We start from the raw sequence: 27,174 nt of genomic DNA on the forward strand, positions 1-27,174 counted from the left end.
GGCCGGCCGGCGCGGGAGTCCACTCGGCCGGGGCTAAGTGCGGGACTCTCGATGACGTGCAGCAGCCCGGCGCATGTCGTGAGGCCACTTGCCCTGGGATAGGGGCGGGTCATCAGGTCCCACGCTGCAGAGGAGCTACTGCGCATGTGCGAAATCTCCAATGCGCATGCGTTGAGCTGCCGGCACTCTTAAGCGCAGGGCCCTAGCTCCGCCCCCTAACTGAATTGCCACGCTGCGCCAAGCCATGGGAGAGGCCACAAGCCAGAATCCGGGGGCAACTTTTTGGCGCCGTTTTTAATCCTAGGAATTCGGCGCATCTCACGCGAGTGCGCCGAAAAAAAACAGGTGGGCCAAATTTGGGCCAGTGCTGTTTTCGTGGTGTTGGTTGAGGAATAAATATCAGCCAGGATTCCGAATAATGTCATTGGACCTTTTCTAGCCACCTGAGTTGGCAGATGGGGCCTCGGTTTAATGTTTTGTGAGGGGAAAATGAGAAGGCTTCTCCTCCCACGAGCGGGTCCACTGATAGAGGGTCAACGCTCGCTCCAGCCCACGTAGCAATTCTCGAAGTTAACAGACAGAGACGGATGGCAAAGTATAATGATCTTTTATTACGAATGTCAGGGAACATCTCTCATCACAGCCACCTGTGAGTGGAGATGCTCTCCGAACAACACAATCATACTATTTTTATACATTTCAAAAACCCCTCCGTTCCCTGGTAAGACCTCCCTAGATCTCTAATTGGACGACCTTATCAGTGCTACTTCTCTAATTGGACTACCTTATCAGTGCTACTTTGGATTGACAGGCCAAGACCCTCGTGACCACCTTAGGCCGTGACTAGAATGACTTCATGAGGTCAGAATTTGTTGATTCTCCTTGATGCCCGTGAGTCTGCCTCGAGCCCCTTCGCAAGGTCTTATCAATGTCTGTTTAGGTTCTCACATCGTATCCTGTCGGAATATTATTGAATTAATAACTTCTGGAGCCTTGGTACAAGGCCGAAGAGAGGTCTTTTGCCTCCTTATGGGTCGGTGCAGGAACCAGCACTTTAACCCTTGTCCCACTGGTACCCCTAATGCCAAATTTCTCTTACAGTTTCATCTGAAAGACACCTCCAAATTATTAAAAATATTGCCTCCACGTGAAATCAATATAATACTGTAGAGCTCATCTATTAAACACCCCCTTCACCAAGTACATCCCAGAACCTCAACCAATCACAGCCTCTGAAACACTGTCCCTGTCATCTATCAAATCCGAAGCCATGCAATCGAGGACAAATAAGTAGTCTAAACTATCTAGAGTAATTTCTGATTAGATCAGGTACAAAAAGGGCACCACTGCTGCCCATCTTTGGAATTCTCTACCTCAGACGGCTGTGGATGCTCAATCGTTGAGAATATTCAAGGCTGAGATAGATTGATTTTTGGACACTAAGGGAATCAGGGGATTTGGGGATCAGGCAGGAAAGTGGAATTGAGGTAGAAGATCAGCCATGATCTTATTGAATAGCAGAGCAGGCTCAGGGGCTCCTATTTCTTATGTTCTTATTTCACAAATGTTCAGCTTCCTAAAAAGGCTTTAAGCTTTAATTAAATTGTGTAGATTTTATTTTTAACACACCTTTTTAAAGTTAAGTATTTTAATTACTTAAAAAAATGTCTAATCTCATCCTTCAATGTTTGAAGTAATTTATATTTCAATGTTTGAAGTGATTTATATTTACATAGCTGGAAAATTGGTGTCGGAGGGAGGGCTTTAAATTCTTGAGGCATTGGGACCGCTTCTGGGGGAGATGGGACCTGTACAAACCAGATGGGCTGCACCTCAACAGCGCCGGGACCAATATCCTCGTGTGGAGTGTTGCTAGTGCTGTTGGGGAGAGTTTAAACTAGCTTGGCAGGGGGATGGGAACCTGAGAACAAATTCAAAAGGGAAGGAAGTAAATCAGAAATTGGATAGCAAGAATCTAGAAAGCGAATCTGTAAGACAGAGGAAACAAGGCTTAGTAAGTAGTAAGCAAGGATGTCTTCCTGTGCTGAATGGTGTATATTTTAATGCAAGGAGTATAGCGAATAAGATGGATGAGCTAAGAGCACAGGCAGATACTTGGGAGTATGACATTATAGCCATTACAGAAACATGGCTGAAAGAGGGGCAGGTTTGGCAGATCAATATTCCTGGTTACAAGATTTTTAGACAAGATAGAGAGGGGGTAAAAGGAGAGGGGGGGGGGGGAGTTGCGGTACTGATTAAAGAAACTATTACAGCAGTAAGGAGGGATGATATGTTAGAGGGATCATCAAATGAGGCCATATGGGTCGAATTGAAAAATAAAAAAGGGCCGATCACACTGCTGGGCGTGTATTATCGACCCCCAAACAGTGGGAGGGAGATAGAGGAGCAAATATGTAGGCAAATTGCTGTGAAGTCCAAAAACGATAGGGTAGTAATAATAGGGGATTATAACTATCCAAATATTGATTGAGACAAATATAGCGTGAAGGGTATAGAGGATGCGGAATTCTTGAAATGCATTCAAGAGAACCTTTTTACATGGCTCCAGTTGGGGTGGAGTGGAGTGTAGAATGTTTCAGTATAAGCGGTGTCGCAGTTATGTGAGGCGGACTGGTTGAGCCAGGTGCTCTTTGCCTTTCCGTCATTGTTCATAGGTTTATATGTAACCTTCAGGGCTGCTGACCAAGGGCCGTGCGGCTCTTTGTCGGCCGGCGTAGACACGATTGGCCGAAGTGGCCTCTTTCTGCGCTGTCAATTTCTATGTTCTATGTTTCTAAGGGAAAAGCAAGACACAGCGGGAGAGGAGAAAAAGTGTGCGAGAGGCAAGTAGAGTAGCATACATACAAAAAAAGACTTACATAGACAGAGAGAAGCATACAAAGGAATTAAGAGACATACAGGACACTGAGTCAAGGTTAGTGAGAAAGAGTTGTAGACAATGTTACAGATATGGCAAGAGAAAGTGTGAGGAGCATATATGGAGAGAATGGGAGATAAACAGAAAGTGAGAATGTGGGGTCGAAAGAATTAGACCAAGAGGAGCAGAAACAGTTGCAGAGTTTCTTTTCGATCTGTGAACCTTACATTGATCAATTAGTTCATCATATTAGTACCATAACAACAACTACTTGTATCTATATAGCTACTTTAACGTAGTAACATGTCCCAAGGCACTTCACAGGAGCGTTATCAAACAAAATTTAAATACGAGCCACAAGAAGATAGGTTTTTAGTAGCATCTTAAAAGGAGGAAAGAGAGGTAGAGAGGTGGAATGGTTTAGGGAGGGAATTTCAGAGCTTAGCTCCTTAGCAGGTGAAGGCACGACCGCCAATGGTGGAGCGATTAAAATAGCCAATGCTCAAGAGGCTAGAATTGGAGGAGCGCAGATATTTTGAGGGGGGGGGGGGGAAACCGGGGGTGTGGGGCTGGAGGAGATTACAGAGATAGAGGCATTGCTCAACAGTTCTGTGATAAAAACATCGTAAAGAGCCAATAATTTAATTTATTATAGAACCAGACTTACTGCCATTTGGCCTTCCTTACTAAGATCGGCCAAGCATAACTTCTGTATTGATACAAAAACCAAATGTATGTCTCCGATTGGAGCTAAAATCAACGGAGGTGAGAGGAGGGGGTCCATCCTATAGATAGGCCATATTCTTGCTTTCATAGAACAATCTTGTTCTTCTCCACAAACTCCGCTCACGAGACACCCTCTCCAACTTCTGTCGGAGGCTGAACCAGACTGTTCGCAGCTTTGATGTCATATTTCACATGAGCTTTCAACCACATATTCGCAGCATAACTAAGACACTTATTTCCACCTCTGTAACATCGCCCATCTCCGCCCTTGCCTTAGCTCATCCGCTGCTGAAGCCCTCATCCATGCCTTTGTTACCTCTCGACTTCACTATTCCAACGCCCTCCTGGCTAGCCTCCCACATTCTACCCTACATAAGCTCGAGGTGATCCAAAACTCGGCTGCCCGTGTCCTAACTCACACCAAGTCCCACTCATCCATCACCCCTGTGTTCGCTGATCTACATTTGTTCCCGGTTAAGCAATGCCTCGATTTTAAAATTCTCATCCTAGTTTTCAAATCCCTCCATGGCCTCGCCCCTCCCCAACTCTGTAATCTCCTCCAGCCCCACAACCCATCCTTCCTCTCCCGCGATGTGCGCTTCTCTAATTCTGCCCTCTTGAGAATCCCTGATTATAATCGCTCAATCATTGGTGGCTGTGCCTTCTGTTGCCTGGGCCCCAAGCTCTAGAATTCCCTGCCTAAACTTCTCTGCCTCATTACTTCTTGTTCCTCCTTCAAGACGCTCCTTAAAATCTACCTCTTTGACTAAGCTTTTGGTCACCTGCCGTGATTTCTCTTTATACAGCTCGGTGTCAAATTTTTTCATTTCATAATACTCCTGTGAAGCACCTTGGGATGATTCACTACATTAAAGGCGCTATATAAATACAAATAGTTGTTGTTCTTTTGCATGGTAGTAGCAAAGCAAATCAATTGTCAATATCTAAGTTGGATACCCAGGCCTAAGCTTCTGCTGCAACAGTGTGGAAATCTTGTAGGCTGCCTGCGAAGTTCCTCTGTGGGTAGTGCTCAATGACGTGCTCCAGGGTCTGATTAGGAGCTCCACAGTCGCATGATGGGGATGCTTTAATCTTCCGTCTACCATGACCAGTTCTCAGATGGTAGAACAATGAAAATAGAACATAGATTTTTGGATTCCAGAGGAATTAAGCGATATGGTGAGCGGGCAGGAAAGTGGAGTTGAGGTCGAATATCAGCCATAGTCTTATCGAATGGTGGAGCAGGCTGGAGTGGCCAAATGGCCTACTCCTATTTCTTAGGTTCTTAATGGACAGAATTGCACAATTTGATCCTCAAAACAGTGGTAAAAATTCCATTCCAGAATCACATGTAATAAAAATGGAATTCGACTTAATGAGTCACCATAAATGAGTGACCCTGGTCATGCCCTCCCTCCCATGTCTGTCCTGACCGACCTGGCATAGATAGTGGACACAGTAGCAGCACCACACCTATCAACCATTGCTCTGCTACTGTTAGTATTAAAATACCAACTTTCCATTCCAATTTCTGACTTAGATCTGGCTTCTGCTGCTGTTTTAAAGTTTTTTTTAAATAAAAAGAGCAGCTACAGGCGAAGACTGAAAATCAGACACAGGAGACAGGACTGGGGTTTGAAGGGAGAAGTACAATTTAAATAACAGTGCGGCAACAGCTGATCGCAATGCGCTATTTGAACTGAGAAAGAACAGAGACACAGTATATTTGTGGACACCAGCCAAGATGAAGGCGAATTGTGAGAGATGATGAGAATTTGGGGGATAAAAGCTTTGCAATGTTGACCTTCATCTTATATGAGGGTCATGGATTTTTTTTTAAGGGGGTAGGGGTCAGATTATATATCAGTTACTTTTTCTGCAAGTAGATACAATACTTCTTCACTGCCCCCCGCCTCTTTTGGTTATAGCTTGCAGCAGTAGGCACCTAACTTTGCACCACTAAAAGCCGAGATTTCCTCTTCTAAATATTTGAATGGTTCAATCTAAGGTGCTCTGCAGGACAAGTAGCAACTCCTGCAAGTTTATTGCAGCGCTAAGCCACAAATGTTGCATTGCCCAGGATCACTCGGGTGCCATGTGGAAAATTGGTAGCCTTGAAGTGAGGGTTCGCCTGCCTTCCATAAAAATTACTTTTATGTTTTCCATTCGGTAGTTCCCGTAAAAGGGTAACGTAACACAATTTCAAATGAGGATGAAAACAAGCTGATGTTTTACTGTAATAAATTGCAGCTGCAGTGGCAACAAGCGGAGCTGAAATACTCTTTCCATAAATACTGAGGGATGGAACAGGAATCTGCTCTATCTGGGGAATGGTGTTTTCGAATCATTCCGACATGCTTGCTCATTCTGGAAAAAAATTGTTATTAATCAACAAAGAGATACTGGACAGATGATTAGCTATAAATTGTTTATGTAGTAAATGCGTTGACAAGTGAAGGATTACACAGATCTCAAACTGTTAACATGTGCTTACCATTGCCATGAGTTGCATGACCTTTGGTACCATTTTTTTTTTAAAAACAGACACTGGTGGGAGGGACATTTGAGAAAATACAACACATCAGTACAGTAACTAGCTTCATCGTCGCAAATCTGAAGAAATGTAAACATCTGTAACGTTACAAGAGAGTTTTAAATCCAAAATAAACAACCTTGGATCAATAAACCGCTGATCAAAGGCATAATTAAGCGTTGCATGTACCTCAAATAGCATTATACCAGAAACAAACAAAGACTTTTAATGTAACAACCTATTTATTTTTTTAATTCAACTTCTATTTTTCCGTAATGAATTCTTGTCAGTTTCTTTAAGCAACACAGTGCTAAATAATAGATTTTTAAAAAAAGGAACATTTACAATTTGCATGCCAGACTGGCATATAATCAAAGCTTCCAGCATTATCACACACCAAGTCATTCAGTAAAGGAAGATTCTGTGATTCAGAGTGCAGCTGAACACATTTAAGGGGGCTGCATTGTCAGGAGTTTCCGGCTTGCTTGCCAGAAATTCCAGATATAAACAAACTGACCACTCAACAGTATCCAGGATGGCAATGGACTACAAGCCTGCTTGGATCTTTTCAATACATTTTGCTGCCCAAAAACGTAAAGAACCCCAAAATATCACCTCTGCAGCATGCCTTAACCTAAGAAAGGAAGTAAACTTTGTGCAACAATTCAATAACATCTGATTTTAAATATTAGTGCATTAAACGGTTACAAATATTTAACAGATATATTTATATAGATTCTACATGAAGAATGCATTGTTTAGACCCCTTGAGAAATAGCATTCTTGGATAGAATATGACAATCTTCAATTCTCCAGCCATCTTGGATGCTGTTGCTGTTGGCAATGGCTGAGGCAGTTTGAAGTTTGAAACACAGTTGTTCACCTCCGTCATTCCCAGCTAGCTGGAGCAGCCTTCTGCACACCGGTGGGACCTGCTTCAGAGACTCGTCTACTTAGGCTTTGGTTCAAACACAAAATTTGTCATTTAACTCTTAAAATATTTCAGTCGCAACTGAGTAGACTAGCTCTCAAACAGAAGTCACTGACTCATACATTGTGATACTGAAACAGCCCTGCTCTACGGACTTCAGAGCATAAGGCTAACACTCCCAGCGCAGCGCTGAGGGAGTGCAGCACTGTTGGAGGAGCCACCTTTTGCATGAGACGTTAAACCGAGGCCCCCGTCTGCCCCTCGTCAGGTGGACGTAAAAGATCCGACGGCACTATTCCAAAAAGAGCAGGGGTGTTCTCCCTGGTGTCCTGGCCAACAGTTATCCCTCAACCAACACCCAAAACAGATGATCCGGTCAGTTATCCCATTACTGCTTGTTAGAGCCTCTGCACATTTTCTGGCCGCTGCGTTTCCTACATTACAAAAGTGACGACATTTGAAAAGTATATCATTGTCTGGAAAGCACTTTGGGTCGTCCTGAGGCCAAGAAAGGCGCTACAGAAATGCAAACTCTCTCTCTTTTTTTCCCCATTTTATTCTAACCATGCTGAAAAGTCGGAAGTAGCCTTAATAATCAAACAAAAATCTTATACTGCCAAAAAAACAATTTTCCTCTGTTCATCCCCGTACACTCTCGCCTTTCGAAACATTTTTTCTTCTTAAAAATAAGGTAATTTACAAAAATTTACTGCTGAACGATGACTGAACGGCGATATATTTCCAAGTCAGAATGGTGTGCAACTTGGAGGGGAATGTGGAGGTGATGGTGTTCCCATGCGCCTGTGCCCTTGTACTTCTAGGTAATCGAGGTCGCAGGTTTGGGAGATGCTGTCAAAGAGGCCTTGGCAAGTTGCTGCAGTGCCTCCAGTGGATAGGACACACTGCAACCACGGTGCGCTGACAGTGGACGGGAGCGGATATTTAAGCTAGTAGATAGGTTGCCGATCATGACTTTGCCATCTCACATTGCTCCTTTACCCACAATGGTCTCTGTCACAATCAAGGTCATCTTTCTTGTGTTTCTCATCATCTACATCCCCTACACCCTTCCATTCCCACATCCTTCTGTGCACACCCCTGAAACCAACACCCGCTCTCAAAGTCACTTATAACTGCACCTTCAAACTCTAAAGTGCAGAGACTTTTGCCTTTCATTCGCCAAATATAATTTGTGATGTTGATTACGATTGTTTCATTGCATTGCTGGAGGGCAGAAACCTGATTCAAAACATGGAGTTGGGCAGGTATTTGGGAGGCCACAACACGTTCAAGGAATCTGAGCAAAAGCCCAAATTTTAACCGGGAGCAGGAGCCGGATGGGTACTGGGGGAGTGAAGCGAACGCCAAATCTCCCCGACTTAGGCAATGTGAAGCCCGGGCAATTTTACCTCCCAGCCGGCTGGCAGTAGCGGACATTCAGATGACTGGAGGCCACCAGTTGGCTCCAAGGCAACGGTTGGGGAAAGAAGGTAACCCACAGGGAAGGGGTTTCAGCAGTATCTTGTCGGGAAGGGAAGGGTGGGAAAGCCCGAGGCAGGGGAAGCCTACATTTTCCTCCAGGGTCTCAAGGAAACTCTACTGCTCCTACGGGCCTCACAACGCAAGTTAAAAACAAAAAGTAAGAAGCAAACTTACCTGTTTGAGTCACTTCCTGCCCTGGATTTTATTCCTCGTCGGCAAAGGTACAACGCTCAGTTCACTTCATGAGTGAAAATTGCAGTCGGGGCCTGATTACATCATTAGACCCTAATCTGCACATTTAAAGAAGGGCCCCCTCTACCTTCAGCAGAGAAGGTTAAAATACACAATGTGTACACAGTCGATGGGTATCACCCAATGTCTCCTATAAGTAACATGGCCGCCCAGCTCTCTGCCAATCCCGCGCAGCCCAGGATCTGCTTTCGCAATGTTAAAGTACATGGATGAGTGTAGCTGTGAATGTAGCATCCACCCAAAAACAAATTTCAGGGAACATTGCTATCAACCATTGGCTCCCGGTCCTGAAACGCCTGGATTTGAAAATTCTCATCCTGGTTTTCAAATTCCTACATGGGCCTTGCCCCTCTCCTATCTCTGTAACCTCCTCCAGCCTACAACCAACGATCCTATTAAGCAGCGTGGTCGCCCAGGCTGTTAACCGATATTTACATGGGAGAAACCGAGCATGCGTGAAGATTTGAATGGTCCGAGGCAGTTAAAGGGTCTGCACACGAAAAAAAAATTAGAGGGAACATTGCCTACAACCTTTATAGATCTCTGTGGTACTCCAATTCTGGCCTCTTATGCATCCCCGTTTTTCATCGCTCCACCATTGGCGGCCGTGCCTTCAGCTGCCAAGGTCCTAAACTCAGGAATTTCCCCCGCCTAAAGCTCTCTTCCTCTCAGACGCTTCTTGAAGCCTACCTCTTTCCTGCCCTAATATCTCATGTAGCTCGGTGCCAAATTTTATTTGCCAACACTCCTATGAAGTGCCTTGGAATGTTTTACTATGTTAAAAGTGTTATATAAGTGCAGTCAGTCACCCGAGCGATTTTTATTGCCTGCCTGTCTGATTACTGCCTGGCGGGTTGGGTTCGAACTGCCCACAAGCCTTTTAGTCACCCCTCCTAATATCTCCTGCTGTGGCTCAGCATCCATTAATCTTTGTTCATGGCTCTCCAAAACACCTAGGGACGTTGACATTAAAGGTGCTATTGTTGCTGTTGTTTCTCAGTATTTCACTTGTACATGCATCGGGACGAAAGAATGTTTGCTGAAAAAGCTGAAGCTTTCATACATTGCAAGTATTTGCAGTGATGCAGTCTAATAAATAGGAATGTAAATAAAGGAAAATGCGCATAGCCAAAGCAAATTTCATTCACAATATTGATCAATTGTTAGAACACAAGAACTTAATAGAAGCTGGAGTAGGCTATTTGACCCTTCGCCATTCATCAAAACCATGGTTGATCTTCTACTTCAACTCCACCTTCCCTATATCCCTTAATTCCCTTTGTTCCCAAAAATTTATCGAACTCTGTATTGAATATACTCAACAACTGAGCATCCACAGCTCTCTGCAGTAGAGAATTGCGAAGATTCACAATCCTTTGAGTGAAGAAATTTCTCCTCATCTCAGTCCTAAATGGTCTACCTCTTATTCTGTGACTGTGACCCCGTGTTCTAGATTCCCCAGCCAGGGGGAACATTTTCCCAGCATTAACTCTGCCAAGCCCCTGAAGAATTTTATGTTTCAATGAGATCACCTCTCATTCTTCTAAACTCAAAGGAATATAGACCGAGTCTACTCAATCTCTCCTCAGGGAAATCCCCTCATCCCAGGAACCAGTCTAGTGAACCTTCGCTGCACTCTCTCGAAACTAAGTATATCTTTCCTTAGGTAAGGAGACCAGAACTGTACACAGGTGTGGCCTCACCAATGCCCTGTATAATTTTAATAAGACTTCTTTACTCTTGTACCCTAATCCCTTTGTAACAAAAGCTAACATACCATTTGCTTTCCTAATTGCTTGCTGTACCTGCAGATTAACTTTGTGATTCATGTACAAGGACACCCAGGTCCCTCTGAGTTCAAACATTTCCCAGTTTCTCATCATTCAAAAAAGGCAAGCATATTAAGGAATACGAATCCAAGGCAAGTAGATGGAATGAAGATACAGATGAGCTGTGATCTAATTGAATGGCGGAATAGGCACAAGGGGGTGAATGGCCTTCTCCGTTCCTATGTTCCTAGTTTTCACCAAGTAATATAATTCTTGTGTGCACAGATGAAACTGCAGTTGTCAAAGGAGTTAAGCTTCTTGTTGAAATCTGAAGAAAATATTAGCAAAGCAGCCTGATGTCAATGTTCAACAGCAAATTTCAGACATACCTCAAACTGCAATATGACATTTAGTATAAACTGTTTCATAATATTCTTTTACATTTAAATTAGCTGTGCGCTGGAGGTAATGGAAATAGGATATTTCAGAGGGCCAGAGAGAACCAATGATGTGTAATCTGGGCCTTTAATGAGTATAGATTGAGATGTATGGTCATAATATTCATAGTCCAGAGACTAGAGCTAACAAATCTAGGCCGACACTCCAGTGCAGTACTGAGGGAGCGCTGCACTGTCAGAGGTACCGTCTTTCAGATGAGACGTTAAACCGAGGCCCCTTCTGCCCTCTCAGGTGAACGTGAAAGATCCTATGGCACTAGTTAGAAGAAGGGCAGTAGTGTTATCCCTGGTGTCCTGGCCATATGTATCCCTCAATCAACATCACTAAAAATAGATTATCTGGTCACTATCACATTACTTTTTTTGTGGGAGCTTGCTGTGCGCAAACTGGCTGCCATGTTTCCTATATTACAACAGTGACTACACTTCAAAATGTACTTAATCGGCTGTAAAGTGCGTTGGGATGTCCGGGCATCATGAAAGGCACTGTAGAAATGTAAGTTCTTTCTTTTTATATGTAATAATGCAAAAAAACTAAGTGTAGGAAAAATGAGCAAAGTTAATCCTTGTTCTCTTATCAGTATCATTTCTGTCTAATCAACAGTATAAAAGAGTGAAACAGTCTGGTCTCAGATCAAATTTTGCTAAAATAAACATTTAGAATCACTATGTTAATGGTCACTTATCCCTTATTACATGTATTTCTGCTTAAACTCAAACTGATAGAATTGTACCACGAAAGGTCTATGAAATATTTTCACCAGCAGGCCTGTTCAAATGGTAACTGAAACCTTGTGAATTTCAATTTCAAATCAATTTATCACTCTTTTCCTGTTCACAGATAGATCCTGGTTGCCGATTCTATGTCGGTAAGTTAAACAGTTCACGCAATATAAAAATCAGGAGTTAAAATGTAAATAGAAAATCAACCTATAACTGTAAATCATGTTATAATTCAACACACTGTTCATCAAGGAAAAGAAAGTGAAGTAATATGCCAGTAACAGTGCTCATGCTGAGGGTCAGATTCTGTTCATGGAAACCATCTGGTTCAGTCCCTTCGAGCCACACCAAACACAAATGATCTTTTAAAAAAATATCCTATTCATTAATGCATCACAGCTGCAACGAGTGTTACTTCATCTTTCCATGGTAACCTCCTTTCTGTTTCAAGGATCTGATTTCAGTTTGGTAGCAACATATTCCTCCATCAATATTGAACACATTCATGTGTTAAATATTAAGAGTTATTGCAAATTCCTGAAATAGAATAGTTTCTTTTTAATGATGGTTACATCAGAACTTGTAAATCCCGAATATATCATGTTCGGAATTTTTTTTTAATGTATATATATATGTTACAGTCTGAACTATTTCTACTGGCAGGTGGCTTAATCATGCTTTTCAGTTTTTAATAGGAAGTTAATTTAATTTCCAAAGTGTTTTTTTTTCATATTCTAAACATAGTTTAAAATTCCATTCCTTCATCAAAAATATTTGAGACAGTACAATTAAAATAGCTGTGAGGGTAGTTCTGATTTTAACAATCAGACTCCAGCTTCAGTAACTCCTCAGTCACAACTCTACTAATCCTACCAACGATCTTTCCACGATAATTAGCAAGTTCTAGGAAAGTCCTCTTAACTCTGTCCAGCTACTGACAGAGAATGTGAAAAGCACAACTAAAATACTGTTTTGCTTTCATATAGCACAAGAATTGTAAAATGATGACTGACCAAAGATAATGAGCAGGCAGTTTCCAAAATACACATTTCAAATAAGTATGAAAAAACATTCTTGGACTACTCTTCACTACATTAGTTACAAAATAATGAGTGTTTAAGGTTTTAACAACTTTGCAACCTCAGGACATCCCAAAGCGTTTTACACTTTTGAAGTGTAGTCACTGTTGTAATGTAGGAAATGTGGCAGCCAATTTGCACACAGCAATGTGATAATGACCAGATAATCTGTTTCAGTGATGTTGATTGTGGGATAAATATTGGCCAGAACATCGGGGATAACTCCCCTGCTCTTCTTCAAAATAGTGCAATAGGATCTTTTAAGTCCATTTGAGGGGGCAGATGGGTGCTCGGTTTAACCCCTTATCTGAAAGATGGCACCTCCGATAGTGCAGCTCCCTCAGCACTGCACTGGGAGTGTCAGCCTAGATTTATGTGCTTAAGTCCCTGGTGTGGGACTTGAACCCACAACCTTCTGACTCAGAGGCAAGAGTGCTACCCACTGAGTCATAGCTGACAGGAAAATAAATGTAAAAGCTGGACTATAAAATATTTATAGTTGCAACCCTTTCGCCGAAGTATTCAAAATCTGAACAGAACTTGAAGAAATTATGTTTTTAAATAAAGTGCACGCAACGAAAATCACATTAAATTCAAAATTGTAAAAATAAAAGATTGACCATCATCAACTCTGCTTGACTGCTACTCTTTGTCACAAAGTAAATTTTTACTACTTTTCCTTTCTTCAGTATTTATAAACTGTGCACTTGGCATTGGCACTAGTAATATCCGCTTATGAATTTTAGGAATGGAATAAATAGGCAGTTCAGCTAGTAATTGTGCGAACACAAGCATCAAGTACGTTTTGTGAAAGTGAGTCCATTGTCGGATGAGAGGAAGTTCCTTACAAGTCTGATTGAAACCTCATGGAGTCCAACTTATTTGCTGCAGTTACCTAACAGCAACTGTTGCTGCTGCTGCCAGCAGTCCCCTGCACGGCACTGCAATCAAGTAACTGAGATGTCTCTACTGCCTCCGGAGGGTCCAAGACTAATTTCAAGAGTTGGTTTCTGCTAACATCTCTGGAGGCAATGGCGTCCCTGGCAGCAATATAAACATTGCTACTGAAATGCAGAGAGCTCGTTTTTTTTTCTAGTTGCTCGCCAGAAAGAAAGTTTATAATCGCGCGTAGGAACAGGCTGACTCGTCCTCTGTTGGAGTTGAGCAAAAAAAAATTCCACTGCATGTTTAGAACAGCTAATCCAAGGTTCATCCCAAGCAGACTTAATATAACGGGCACTCACCAAATTTATTGAAACGAAAAGGAAATGAACATTAATGTGTCTTTGGAAATGGCAAAGGAAGAAAATCCTTTAGTTTCAGAACGGAACATGTAACTTCGATCATCGCCATTGCACTAAAACAAATGGCATACCTGAAGTAATGACAGATATTTCTTAACTTCAAAAATTCAAAATGACTGACAGCATCACTATCTAATGTCTTGGATGGATGCCCGAGTACCCTTGTTCCAACTATTCCTAAAGCTTAACTGAATTTAGAGGCAATTTCTGCATTTTACAAAAACACTGATTCAGCCTCAACTGGAGTATTGTGCCCAATTCTGGGCACCGCACTTTAGAACGGATGTCAAGGACTTAGCGAGGGCGCAGAAAAGATTTACAAGAATGGTTCCAGGGATGAGGGACTTCAGTTACCTGGACAGACCGGAGAAGCTGGGGTTGTTCTCCTTAGAGCAGAGAAGGTTGAGAAGAGATTTGATAGAGATGTTCAAAATCATGAGGGATCTAGACAGAGTAGATAGAGAAACTGCTCCCATTAATGGAAGGGTCAAGAACCAAAGGACTCAGATTTAAGATGATTGGCAGAAGAACCAAAGGCGACATGAGGAAAAAACTTTTTTATGCAGTGAGTGGTTGGGATCTGGAATTCACTGCCTGAAAGGGTGATGGAGGCTGACTCAGTCATGGCTTACAAAAGGGAATTGGATAAGTACCTGAAAGAAAACTATTTGCAGGGCTAAGGGGAAAGAACGGGGGAGTGGGACTGGCTTAAGTGTTCTTGCAGAGAGCCGGCACGGGCTCGACGGGCCGAATGGCCTCCTTCTGCGCTTAACCATTCTATGATTCTTTTTAAAAAAAAAAGGTCAAATGTTCTTGTAAAATAAGGGTGGTGTGTCAATCAGGCCAAATGATATGTCAATCATGTGACTGATAGTTCTCCATACAGAAGCTGGCATTATTAACATTAATACTAAATTGTTGTTTTTCACTAGTTCATTGCCCATGACGTTGCAGATAGGGAGTCAGGACTGTAGGGAATGCTGTTATAAAGTTCCTTAAGGGTGTGATTAGAAATGGAGCTCGGCTGAAATCTGGGAGAGAGAGAGAGCCAGATGCTAAGAATCCTGGTTGCTCTAGGATAACAATGGGATCTCGGTATTCTTGGTAAACCCGAGTGGTCAAGGCCTTAACTTGAAGATAGTGTTTCGGCGTTTCATGTGGAATTGTTTAGTTATTTTGTTATTAAAGGCTGAGAAGTTACAACCAGAACCACAACCAACCACTTGATATGTCTGGGTCTTTTTGCTGCTCCGTGGTTAACCTGGGATCATTGACATGTCTGATCAAAGTGACCGGCATCTAAGGGGGTAGACTCTTGCAATACATGTGTCACTTAGACCGGTATGATAAAAGTCAAGGAGGTTTACTTAAAAATTAAAGGCACAAAAGATTATTTTTTTGACACAAATATGTAGTTGAAAAGCTGGTGAAAAAGAGCATTCCAGGATTTCTCAAAATGTCAAGAGGGAGAGCTTACGGAAGTTTGGAGACTTTTGAACTATACAAGCCAAATGCAGGTGTATGCTAAAAATGTCATTGAATATACAAGTAGTAAGGAGGTTCCCTGAGAATAATAGAAGGAAGATTTGAACTAGCTCTAGTCCAAATATAGCTACAAACACACAAAGTGAATCTATCCAAATATAGAACCAACTTGTATTTATACAGCACATTTCATGAACTCGAGGCATCCCAAAATGCTTCACAGCAAATTAAACACTTCTGAAATCTAGGCACTGTTGCAATGTAGGGAAAATGGCAGCCAATTTGCGACAGCAAGCTCCCACAAACAGCAATGAAATTAATGACCAAATAATTCATTTTTGATGGTGACGCTTTAAAGATAAACATTGGCCAGGATACCAGAAGAACTCCCCTGCTCTTCTTCAAATACCACCACGGGACCTTTTACATCCACCTGAGGGGGAACATGTGGCTTTGGTTAATGTCCCATCCCAACAATAGCACCCTCGACAGTACTGCACTGAAGTATCCAGGACAAATCACATCAAAGGGCCTAACCTCGCTGCTCTGACATCCCAGGAAACCAATACAATCATCCCAGAGGACCTCAAGGTCACCAGTTATGTAAATTCGTTGCCTAGAATCATTGCTAAAGATGAAAGTGTATCAGTCATAAGCTAAAGTATGGAAACTATTCAATAGATACCGTTACATGATGGAATTCGCTGCCTCAGAGAGCTGTGGAAGCTGGGCCATTGAATAAATTTAAGACAGAGATAGAGAGTTTCTTAACCGATAAGGAAATAAGGGGTTATGGGGAGTGGGCAGGAAAGGGGACCGGAGATCATGATCAAATCAGCCATGATCGTATTAAATGGTGGAGCAGTCTCGAGGGGCCGTATGGCCTACTTCTGCTCCTATTTTTTATGTTCTTATGAATTTCTTGTAAAAAAATGGAAGAACTCTCCTTGACCTTAAAATAGCACCATTGTCCAACTGAGGCTGCCATCAACGTTCTAGGCCATAGAGGCTGTCCTTATTTTTATATTACTGTTGGGTAAAGGTGTCACGCTGTAATTGGATTCCCCTGTCAGTGGTGGCACTGAAAATTGAAAACACAATTAGCAGATGTAAGATTTTTGATTTTTACAGATAAATGCATCCGTTACTATTCTAGACTTGTCCTTCCTGGAACATCGTGAGCGAAGGTGTGGCGAATGAGTGTACAGGGTCCAGAAGAGCTGAGGGCCCAGGGGCAGCACAGACCAGCCCACACTGCGATATGTGTGCGAACTAGGTCCGTGCAGCAGAGCAGGTCTCCAGTCGTCCTGGTTCAACCCTTGCCACTGGATAAAGGCTCTGTCGAGCCCGTGTGGTGGCTGATGTGCAACGGACACCACATGTTAAAAAAAATCCACGCACAGGCATCTTCCACCCCCTCAATTGGAGTTCAGGACTGGAACATCGGGTCCTTCATTGAAACATCTGTGAACTCTTGTGGAAGCAAGTCATCCTCTTTTGAGGGACCGCTTATGATGAGACGTCTGCCTTATTTCCGCACATGCTCTTCGGGTGTGCACTAAGTGCCCAAATAACTCAAAGGTCCCACAGTTGTTAGTGAATTGTGGTCAACCCAGGAATGGAAATATGTGTCATACCTCACTGCTGGTTATGACATACATTTTATTGGAACAAGTTCAAAGTACAATTTTTAAAACAAAGTTGCATCATCGCAAGTGCCAAGATAAAAATGACTCCACAGGTCAGGTCTGGAAATGGTGGCGGTATTCATACTGCACTACTTATGATGGTGAAGTGTAATCATTTCTTTGTCAGGTGCCTCAGGTCACTATATCCCGTGTGTTAACAGTGACAGCTATGGCTCAGTGGGTCGCACTCTCGCCTCGGAGTCAGAAGGTTGTGGGTTCAAGTCCCACTCCAGGGACTTGAGCACAAAAAATCTCGACGGACACTCCAGTCTAGTGCTGAGGGAGTGCTGCACTGTCGGAGGTGCCGTCTTTCGAATGAGACGGTAAACCAAGGCCCAGTCTACTCTCTCAAGTGGACGTATAAGATCTCATGGCACTATTTCAAAGAAGAGCAGGGGAGTTAAACCCGGTATTCTGGCCAATATTTATCCCTCAATCAACATAACAAAAAAACAGATTATCTGGTCATGATCACATTGCTGTTTGTGGGAGCTTGCTTGTGCGCAAATTGGCTGCCGTGTTTCCCACATTACAACAGTGACTGCACTGCACTCCACAAGTACTTCATTGGCTGTAAAGCGCTTTGAGACGTCTGGTGGTCGTGAAAGGTGCTATATAAATGCAGGTTTTTCCTTCTTTCTGGCTTCAGAAATAGTCAAGGCGGGTAAACATGTTGATTTAAATTACCTTAAATATGTGACCTGCTAGAGATTATGGCACCGATTACAACTTGAGGCATGTTCAGGGCGGGTAGGGTGCAAGGGCGGGCAGGTGTTGCCCATGGACTCATCAGCGTGATGCCTGGGCCATTTTAACTCCCACTAGGAACCTTTCAAAAATTAAACAATGTACTCTTTAACTGGGCCTCTTCCGGACCGATGCTACTAGCCACGATTCGCGCATCTCATAGTCACACCAGGGGTGCAAATTATCTTGCCAATTCAATATTTATGAGGCCCTCATCTGCCTGCAATGGGTGGCCACCATGCTCTCGAAAATCTGGGACTTAAAATGGCGGTGGGGAGGGAAGGCGAACTTTGAAGGAGTGCAACAGATTCAGCCCAGCCATCATAGGAATATAAGAGCAGGAGTAGGCCATATAGCACCTCGAGCCTGCGCCTCCATTCAATGAGATCATGGCTGATCTGTGACTTAACTTCATATACCCACTTTTGCCCCACATCCTTCAATACCAGTTTAACACTCCCCCTCCACACCATTCCTGCAATGTTTAAATCGGGGATAATAAATCGGTTGGAATTAACTGTTTAAAATTTTGCCAAAAGTTTTGCTAACAGTAAATTTCAAAGTGGTCACCTGTGCAATCATTGTGAGGTCGACTATTTAACTGAAACCTCATGACTGTTTGCACTGTGTCGAGAAAAGCACGTGCATCCCGTAACCAATGTGAGATTTAAAACTCCAAAAATCACAGCGTAACGCTTCAAAGACTGAACGAGTTTGAGTTCTTAAAACCATTTTCTTTTACAAACGTCTGAAGAGTTGACAGCTTTAAATCTTGATCAGGTGACACATTCTTCTTTTAAATATGAAGAGAACTCCAAATGATTCAAAATGCATGTCACCAGAGGTTACACGAATGAGAAATCACTACTATTTTTGGTCCATTCCAGTCTGCTTAAGTTACTAATTTGAACTTTTCATCCTACATTATTATTGCTATCTCTCAATTGGGAAAAAAAACCCACAGAAAAAGGCTTCAATTTCTGTCACTATTCATATAGTTTATAGTGTAGGTATCCAAGCTTACCTTTGTGGGCCACAATGATGCATGGAGGCTGAGGTGAGTAGGTCCACACAAAGTTTAAACCATGTTATTAATTTGCATTTATCACAAATTGCCAACAGTAACAAATTTTAGTGTCCTGATTTAGAATTTAATCCCCAATGAGGTTACAGTGCTAAAAGCAGTCGTTTCCAAACCTTCTGGCCTACGAAATTCAAACAGAACAAACTAAAGAAAGTAAGTCTTGCATTTCGCCTTTCCGTGACCTCAGGACATCCCAAAGCGCTTTACAGCCAATGAAGTACTTTTTGAAGTGTAGTCACTGCTGTAATGTAGATAACGCAGCAGCCAAATTGCGCACAGCAAGGCCTCACAGGCAGCAATGTGATAATGACTGGATAATCTGTTTTAGTGATGTTGGTTGAGGGCTAAATATTGGCCAGGACATCGGGGACGACTAGCAAATATTTTAATTTATTGAATTGGCCAGTGTTAAATGTTCTAAAAGTTGAGTATTCCGAAGTCACATCAAGTAATCAGGAAGGCAAATGGAACATTGGCCTTTATTGCAAGAGGGATAGAGTATAAAAGCAGGTAAGTCCTGCTACAACTGTACAGGGTATTGGCGAGGCCACACCTGGAGTACTGCGTACAGTTTTGGTCCCCATATTTAATGAAGGATATACTTGCATTGGAGGCTTTTCAGAGAAGGTTTACTGGGTTAATTCCGGAGATGAGAGGGTTGACTTATGAGGATCGGTTGAGTAGGTTGGGCCTATACACATTGGAGTTCAGAAGAATGAGAGGTGATCTTATTGAAACAATGAGGGAGCTCGGCAAGGTGTATAGAGAGAAGATATTTCCACTAATAGGGGAAACGAAAACTAGGGGTCATCGGGCTCAAAATTGGCCCACCTCTTTTTTCGGCACACTCACCGGAGATGCGGCGCTTTTCTGCGTTGAAAAGTGCTCTGGAAAAAAAAAAAAAATCGCTCCCCACTTTGGCCGCTGTCCAGCCTCTCCTGGGTCTTTGCGCAGCGTGGCCAGCCGGGTCGGGGGCGGAGCCAGCGTCCCGCGCTGAAAACAGTGCCAGGGCGTCTGCACATGCGCGTTGGAGTGTGCACGCATGTGCAGTAGCTCCTTGCCCCCAGCGTGGGACCCAATCATCATCATCATCATACCGGCTACTGGTGCGTCCCGCCCCTATCCCAGGCCGAGTGGCCGACTGCACAGGGCGGCCCGCTGCCTTCCCAGGCTGAAGATGAAAGTAGGGTAGAACTTACTTCGATTTTTTATTTGGATATTTTGAAAAAATTATGTAAATATGTTTTGTCTCTTGTGAATAGTGGTGACCATTTGTCAAGCCTATTCACCTGGTGTTATTGTGAAAGAAGAACATAAGTGACGGAGGAACACTGAGAGAATATCTTATTTATTGAAGTAGACTTTATTTAGATAATATGGACACAATTTTGGCCCAGTATAATCATTGCAAACAAATAGTTGTTTAAATTAGTTGAGAGATTCGGGCAATTTAATTCAACTATCTTTTACTTATTTTATTTTTGTCGTTTAAGCTTTCATGAATGCTTCTGTTGTATAATAAATTAACTTTGCAAAGTTTGTATATGATATCCTGTATAGCTGTTTGATCCTATTCACATTCTTTAGCCAAGTCATTAAAGTTCTGCTGGCCTCCGATGTACCAACCTGCGCTGATTACTGAACTCCCCGCAAGGGTTTTCACAAGCGGCCACATACGCTGGCCTAAGTAGATTTGGAGTAACTATTAAGTGGCTTAAATGGCCAAAACTGGTAGCACCCTTTTTGAGAAAAACTAAACTAAACTAAAAGAATCGTAACTAACTCACTTGCACTGGCGCAAACTGAATGTGCAAAATGGGGATTTTTAAGATACTCCAGAAAAATCAAGTTGCTCCAAAAAAAACGAAGCAACTCCTGGCCAGTTTTGAGCCCATTGCCTTAGAATAAGGGGCCGCCCATTTAAAACTGAGATGAGGAGAAATTTCTTCTCTCAGAGTTGTAAATCTATGGAATTCTCTGCCCCAGAGAGATGCAGAGGCTGTCAGTGAATATATTTAAGGCGGAGATAGTAGGATTTTTGAGCGATAAGGGAATAAAATTATGGGGTGTGGGCAGGGAAGTGGAGCAGAGTCCTTGATCAGATCAGCCATGATCTTATTAAATGGCGGAGCAGGCTCGAGAGGCCAAATGGCCTACTTCTGCTCCTATTTCTTACGTTCTTATCATTTTCCCCCACTGCATGCTTTAGAACTGGCAGTCAAAGGTAGCCTAGAAGCAAGTTCTGCTACTGCAACAGCATGAATGAAGGCAGCAGTAGAATTTCCCGCTCATGAGGAGACTGAACCAGAACCTTAAGATCTCACAATTCTGCACAAAATATCTATCATTACTGTTCAATCATTCTAAAGAATAAACTGGAGGAACAAAGGTTCAGTAGATTATAATTCCCCTTAATGTTTAATAGTTCTACTCTCACATTTTTGTAAAATATAGAAATCTAAGGGAAAGGCCAGCTCACATCCAAGCCATCTTTAAGGTTGAAACAAAAAATGAGGTCCATCAAGAATTTTCCTTCTTCCAAAGAAAGCAAAGAAATCTTCTATTTACCTGCAGCATCTGTGAGAAATATGCTGACCATTAAAATGCTCTTCATGTGTGTTCAACAAGAACAAAATTTGCACAGTTTTCGTACAATGAAAAAAAATCCAAGATCAATAATAAGCACTTTTTAAAATGAGGTCTGGTCACAGAGCTATCTGGGAATTTTAGCCAAATAGATTTATGTCCAAATCAGAAATTAATAACAATCAGAAAATCATGATTTTCCCACTGCTTAAAGCTATATGTTCTCAGTAAGTATGAGTCTATGGGCTCAATTTTGGCCGAGCCCGTTTTTCGTCACACTTACCGGAGTTGCGCCGCTTATGTACGTTCCCAGATGCGGCAAAAAAAAAATGCTGGAACTTTGGCCACTGTCTGGCCTCTTCACTGCAGTCGCGCAGCGTGGCCAGTCATTCTGCGCTGGAAAGTGTGCCGGGACATCTGCACATGCGCAGTGATTCGTGATGTTCGCGCATGCGCAGTAGCTCTGCGAGTCTGTAACAACAGTCCCAATTGATGTAGGTCTCTCTGTCAGCGCGAGGTTCTTCCTCCCTCTCATCAGCCTTGTGCTGTTTCTCCTTACGCTGCCGCCATTTTGCCATCTCATTGGTGCTGAATTTACATCATTTCCTCTCTTCGAATCTGTGTTGCTGGGCTCCTTTAGGTAAAATTCTCCATCTCATAAATTCTGTCTCCTTTGTTGGGCTCGGGGCAGGCAGGAGAACTGATAGAAATCATCGGCAGGCAGGAGCACTATCAGTTCTCCTGCCTGCCCCTAGCCCAGGCCGAGTGGCCTCCAGCGTCGGCCCGCTACCTTCCCAGGCCGAGTGCAGAAAGGTGAATTGCAGTTTGAAGATGAAGGTAGGACTTCCATTTTTTATTTCTTATAGAATTGTTAGTAGTTTTTGTTTGCAAACATTGCTTAGGGTAAGGCTTGGTTGGTTTATGTGCAGATCCTCCCTGCCCTAGCCCTGGTCGAGTGGCCTCCGATGTATCTACATGCGCCGATTTCTTTATCTCTCCACAAGGTTTTCTCAAGTGGCCACATACTCTGGCCTAAGTAGAAATGGAGTAACTATTAGCTGGCCAAAGTTGCCGAAATGGGCAGAACTGGCGTCGGTGGCTGGTAATGTCCCCTTTTGAGAAAAAAAACTAACCTAAAAAAAACATAACTAAGTGAGTTACGCTGGTACAAATTGATTGGGGAAACTGGGGATTTTTAAGTTAAGCCAGAAAAAGGTTACTCCAAAAAAAAATGGATCAACTCCTGGCCCAAATTGAGCCCTAAGAGTGGACTCTGTTTTAAAAAATAAAATCTGGATTCTAAATCTATAGCAGGGGTGTCCAACCTTTTGGAACATAAGAACGTAAGAAACAAGAGCAGAAGTAGCCTGCTACACCATTCAATAAGATCATGGTTGATCTTCAAACTCAAATCTCTTTCTCCAATTTCCATATCCCTTGATTCCCCCAGACTCCAAAAATCTATCTATCTCAGCTTTGAATATACTCAACAACTTAGCATCCATTGCCCTCTGGGGTAGAGAATTCCAAAGATTCACAACCCTGAGTGAAAAGATTCCTCATCACGGTGTTAAATGGCCTACCCCTTAACCTGAGACTATTCACCCGCGTTCTCAACTCTCCAGAAAGCCTCTCAGCTGCCCTGTTAATCCCCCTCATAGGTTCCAATGAGTTCACCTTCCATTCTTCTAAACTCCAGAGATTGTAGGCCAAATTTACTCAATCTCTTCTCATAAGACAACCCTCTCATCCCAGGAAACAGCCTCGTGAACCTTTGTTGCACACCCTCAAATAAGGTGGCCAGAACTGTGCACAGCACTCCAGGTGTGGTCTCACCAAAGCCCTGTACAATTGTAGCAAGATTTCCTTACTCTTGTACTCAGGGGACTATGTCCATCTGCTACAAGTATTGGGGGCTGCATATGATTAAACTGCTTTTGGGTCACATAGCATCAGAAGTCAATGCCATGCCCAACAGTGTCACTTTCCTTTCCAGTAGACATTTTCCATATTCATTGGAGAAGCACTCAAAATCATTCCAAACATCACATGATTTATGAGTGTTGGTAACAACATGTGGCATGTATATCGTGAAGCTAAAAAAAGTGAACCCCCTCCTCTCCACACACTAAAATTATCTGCTTGGAGCTCCTTCTTCCTCAGCTGGTGTGGGCTGTTCCACACTGCTGTCTGTGCCATTGCCTCAACAGCCTTTTCTACTACTCACTCTCTGAAGTTGCTGTTTCTTCTCCCGCTGGTTGAGTTGTTTTGAACTTCCCAGACTGGAGGACGAGCGAACACCGCTGCCTCAAATTCACTAATACAATAGCGGGCTTTTTTTACCAATCTTCCAGGCCAAAAAGTTCAAAATGCTGCCGTCAGTGGGGGTAGAAACTAAAGTGCGCAAACAAACAAACAAACAAACAAATACAAAATAACCTTTGCGGATTGTACATTAGGAGATGGCCCAAGGGCTGTGGCTTCAACAACCCCAGTTTGTAACCACTTTAATTTATATAGCGCCTTTAAAGTAGTTAAAAGTTCCAAGGCGCTTCACACATGCATTACCAAACAATATTTGGCCCGGAGCCACAGAAGGAGATATTAGGACAGAAAGAGGTAGGTTGGCATGCAGGTACAGCAGGCGGTTAAGAAAGCAAATGGCATGTTGGCCTTCATTGCGAGGGGATGTGAGTACAGGGGCAGGGAGGTGTTACTACAGTTGTACAGGGCCTTGGTGAGGCCACACCTGGAGTATTGTGCACAGTTTTGGTCTCCTAACTTGAGGAAGGACATTCTTGCTATTGAGGGAGTGCAGCGAAGGTTCACCAGACTGATTCCCGGGATGGCGGGACTGACATATCAAGAAAGACTGGATCAACTGGGCTTGTATTCACTGGAGTTCAGAAGAATGAGAGGGAATCTCATAGAAACGTTTAAAATTCTGACGGGTTTAGACAGCTTAGATGCAGGAAGAATGTTCCCAATGTTGGGGAAGTCCAGAACCGGGGTCACAGTCTAAGGATAAGGGGTAAGCCATTTAGGACCGAGATGAGGAGAAACTTCTTCACCCAGAGAGTGTGAACCTGTGGAATTCTCTACCACAGAAAGTTGTTGAGGCCAATTCAGTAAATATATTCAAAAAGGAATTAGATGTAGTCCTTACTGCTAGGGGGATCAAGGGGTATGGCGAGAAAGCAGGAATGGGGTACTGAAGTTGCATGTTCATCCATGAACTAATTGAATGGCGGGGTAGGCTCGAAGGGCTGAATGGCCTACTCCTGCACCTATTTTCTATGTCTTGTTCAGGAGCATCTTAAAAGAGGAGAGAGAGAGAGAGAGAGAGAGTAGAAAAGCAGAGAAGTTTAGGGAGGGAATTCCAGAGCTTCGGCCCAAGGCAGCTGAAGGCACGGTCGCCAATGGTGGAGTAGTAAATATCGAGGATGCGCAAGAGGCCAGAATTGGACAAGTGTAGAAATCTTGAAGGGTTATAAGAACATAAGAAATAGGAACAGGAGTAGGCCATACGGCTCCTTGAGCCTGCTCCGCCATTCAATAAAATCATGGCTGATCTGATCATGGACTCAGCTCCACTTCCCTGCCCGCGCCCCATAACCTCTTATCCACTTATCGTTTAAGAAACTGTCAATTTCTGTCTTAAATGTATTCAATGTTCCAGCTTCCACAGCTCTCTGAGGCAGTGAATTCCACAAATTCACAACCCTCAGAGAAGAAATTTCTCCTCATCTCGGTTTTAAATGGGCGGCCCCTTATTCCAAGATCGTGCCCTCTAGTTGTAGTCTCCCCCATCAGTGTAGGGCTGGAGCAGGTTACAGAGATAGGGAGGGGCGAGGCCATGGAGGGATTTGAAAACAAAGATGAGAATTTTAAAATCAAGGCGTTGTCTAACCAGAAGCCAATGTAGGTCACAATGTGGCCCGCCCAACGGAGCTGGTCAAGTGCTTCAATGCTGGGGCTGATGATGATGATGATGAATAGGTGAACGGGACTTGGTGCGAATTAGGATATGGGCAGCAGGGATGAAACCATCCTGAAAAGTACTATTTAATTTTTTTTTTAAATGAACAGCACAATATCAGCACATCTGTACCTAGGATTGGCACCACCTACCTGAAGAGTTAGCCGTTTGACTGCATCCCATACTAATCCAATGAATTCTTTCATTCGGTCCTCTCGACTGCTCCATTCTTCAGAGCTTTGCATTACTTTTATTGGTACAGAGAGTGGGCGAGATTCTTGAACAAGAACAAATGATAGTTGCAATTTAATAACAAAAAGCAAACATATAGAAGCATTATCCGCACTGCAAATAAATTACAGCTTTATTGTGCTCTGTAAATTCCACTCCTAAAATGCTGAATTGTAATTAGATGCACAGTATGCATTCAAAACAGGACTCATTCAGGTTTTATTTCCTGACTACAGGGAGGTTTATAACAATTTATAAATGCTGATGTAGCAAACTGGTCTTGATCGTATTAACTCCACAAAATAAATGTTTATAAACAGTATCTTAAAAGCGTCAAATGCATTCTCTTTATCTAGTCCATCATGTTCAGCAAAATTATAGTTGGAAGCCAAAACGTGAATAAAATGTATGAATTTTGATTGAACATTCTCGTTCACATTCTCGATCGAAAAATCAATTCAAATCAAAATTTAAAGTGCGCCCCCCGGTGAAGACTTTGGGGTAATATTCAACTTGGACAGATATAATCTGGGGGTTGTGGACCAGCCGCTTGTTGTACCGCATTTCCTTTCCATCGATCTCAATAGAAAGGGACATGGGGCCGGGTAGTAACGTGCGGACAATCTGAAAACACCAGTTTTGCCCCACGCCCAAACTGAAAATGGCCCCCTTCAACTTTCTCACTTAGTCAGCCACTCTTTGCGAAGTGAGAAACCAGGTTTCATCATAACCACACGTTTCAAAAACCAAGCTGCAAAATAACCCTCTGGTGTGGATTGAACTATTTAAATTGATCCCCATTTCCCACTACCCTCACGAGGATTAAGTTTTTTCACTCTTTCAATGTAAATCAGTCTCCACAACAACTGAATACTCCATGTTAAACCAGGGAAAAAATACCAAGTGACACTGTCCCTTTAGCAGTCCTGCACCATGTATACAAACATATACAAAGAGAGTGAGGAAAGTGACTCAAGGAAGTGGTTTTAAAAAAAAGCAGGGAAGAGAAACCTGCGGCCGATTCAGGAAATTCCCCTCCAGATCCCCAAGGCAATCAGTCCGGCAATTTCCAGGGATCATGGTTTGCCATAACAGATCACAGACTCAACTGACTAAGCGCTCACCATCATGTCAATGTCATCTTCTCTCAGGAACTTGTCAAGTTGCCATTTAAAAAGTCAGTGGCGACCCCATATTCATAGGAACAGGAGTAGGCCATTCAGCCCCTTGAGCCTG

The 27,174-nt window shown here is 42.9% G+C and overlaps 1 protein-coding gene across 6 annotated transcripts in view; it reads right to left on the reverse strand.

The window, feature by feature from the left end:
- LOC139277917 (intermembrane lipid transfer protein VPS13B-like) overlaps nt 1–27,174 on the reverse strand; it is a 1,209,249-nt gene that overhangs the window by 509,856 nt on the left and 672,219 nt on the right. For 4 of the 6 annotated variants that reach the window (XM_070896555.1, XM_070896554.1, XM_070896561.1 and 1 more), the window contains exon 22: nt 25,860–25,984. In XM_070896555.1, coding sequence (XP_070752656.1) covers nt 25,860–25,984 — 125 coding nt within the window. Of the gene's footprint in view, nt 1–6,048; nt 7,099–25,859; nt 25,985–27,174 lie in introns of those variants that run through there. The other 2 variants (XM_070896576.1, XM_070896584.1) reach the window with 2 other exon arrangements.

The sequence above is a fragment of the Pristiophorus japonicus genome, chromosome 1, assembly GCF_044704955.1.
Source record: "Pristiophorus japonicus isolate sPriJap1 chromosome 1, sPriJap1.hap1, whole genome shotgun sequence".
Taxonomy (NCBI): Eukaryota; Metazoa; Chordata; class Chondrichthyes; family Pristiophoridae; genus Pristiophorus; species Pristiophorus japonicus.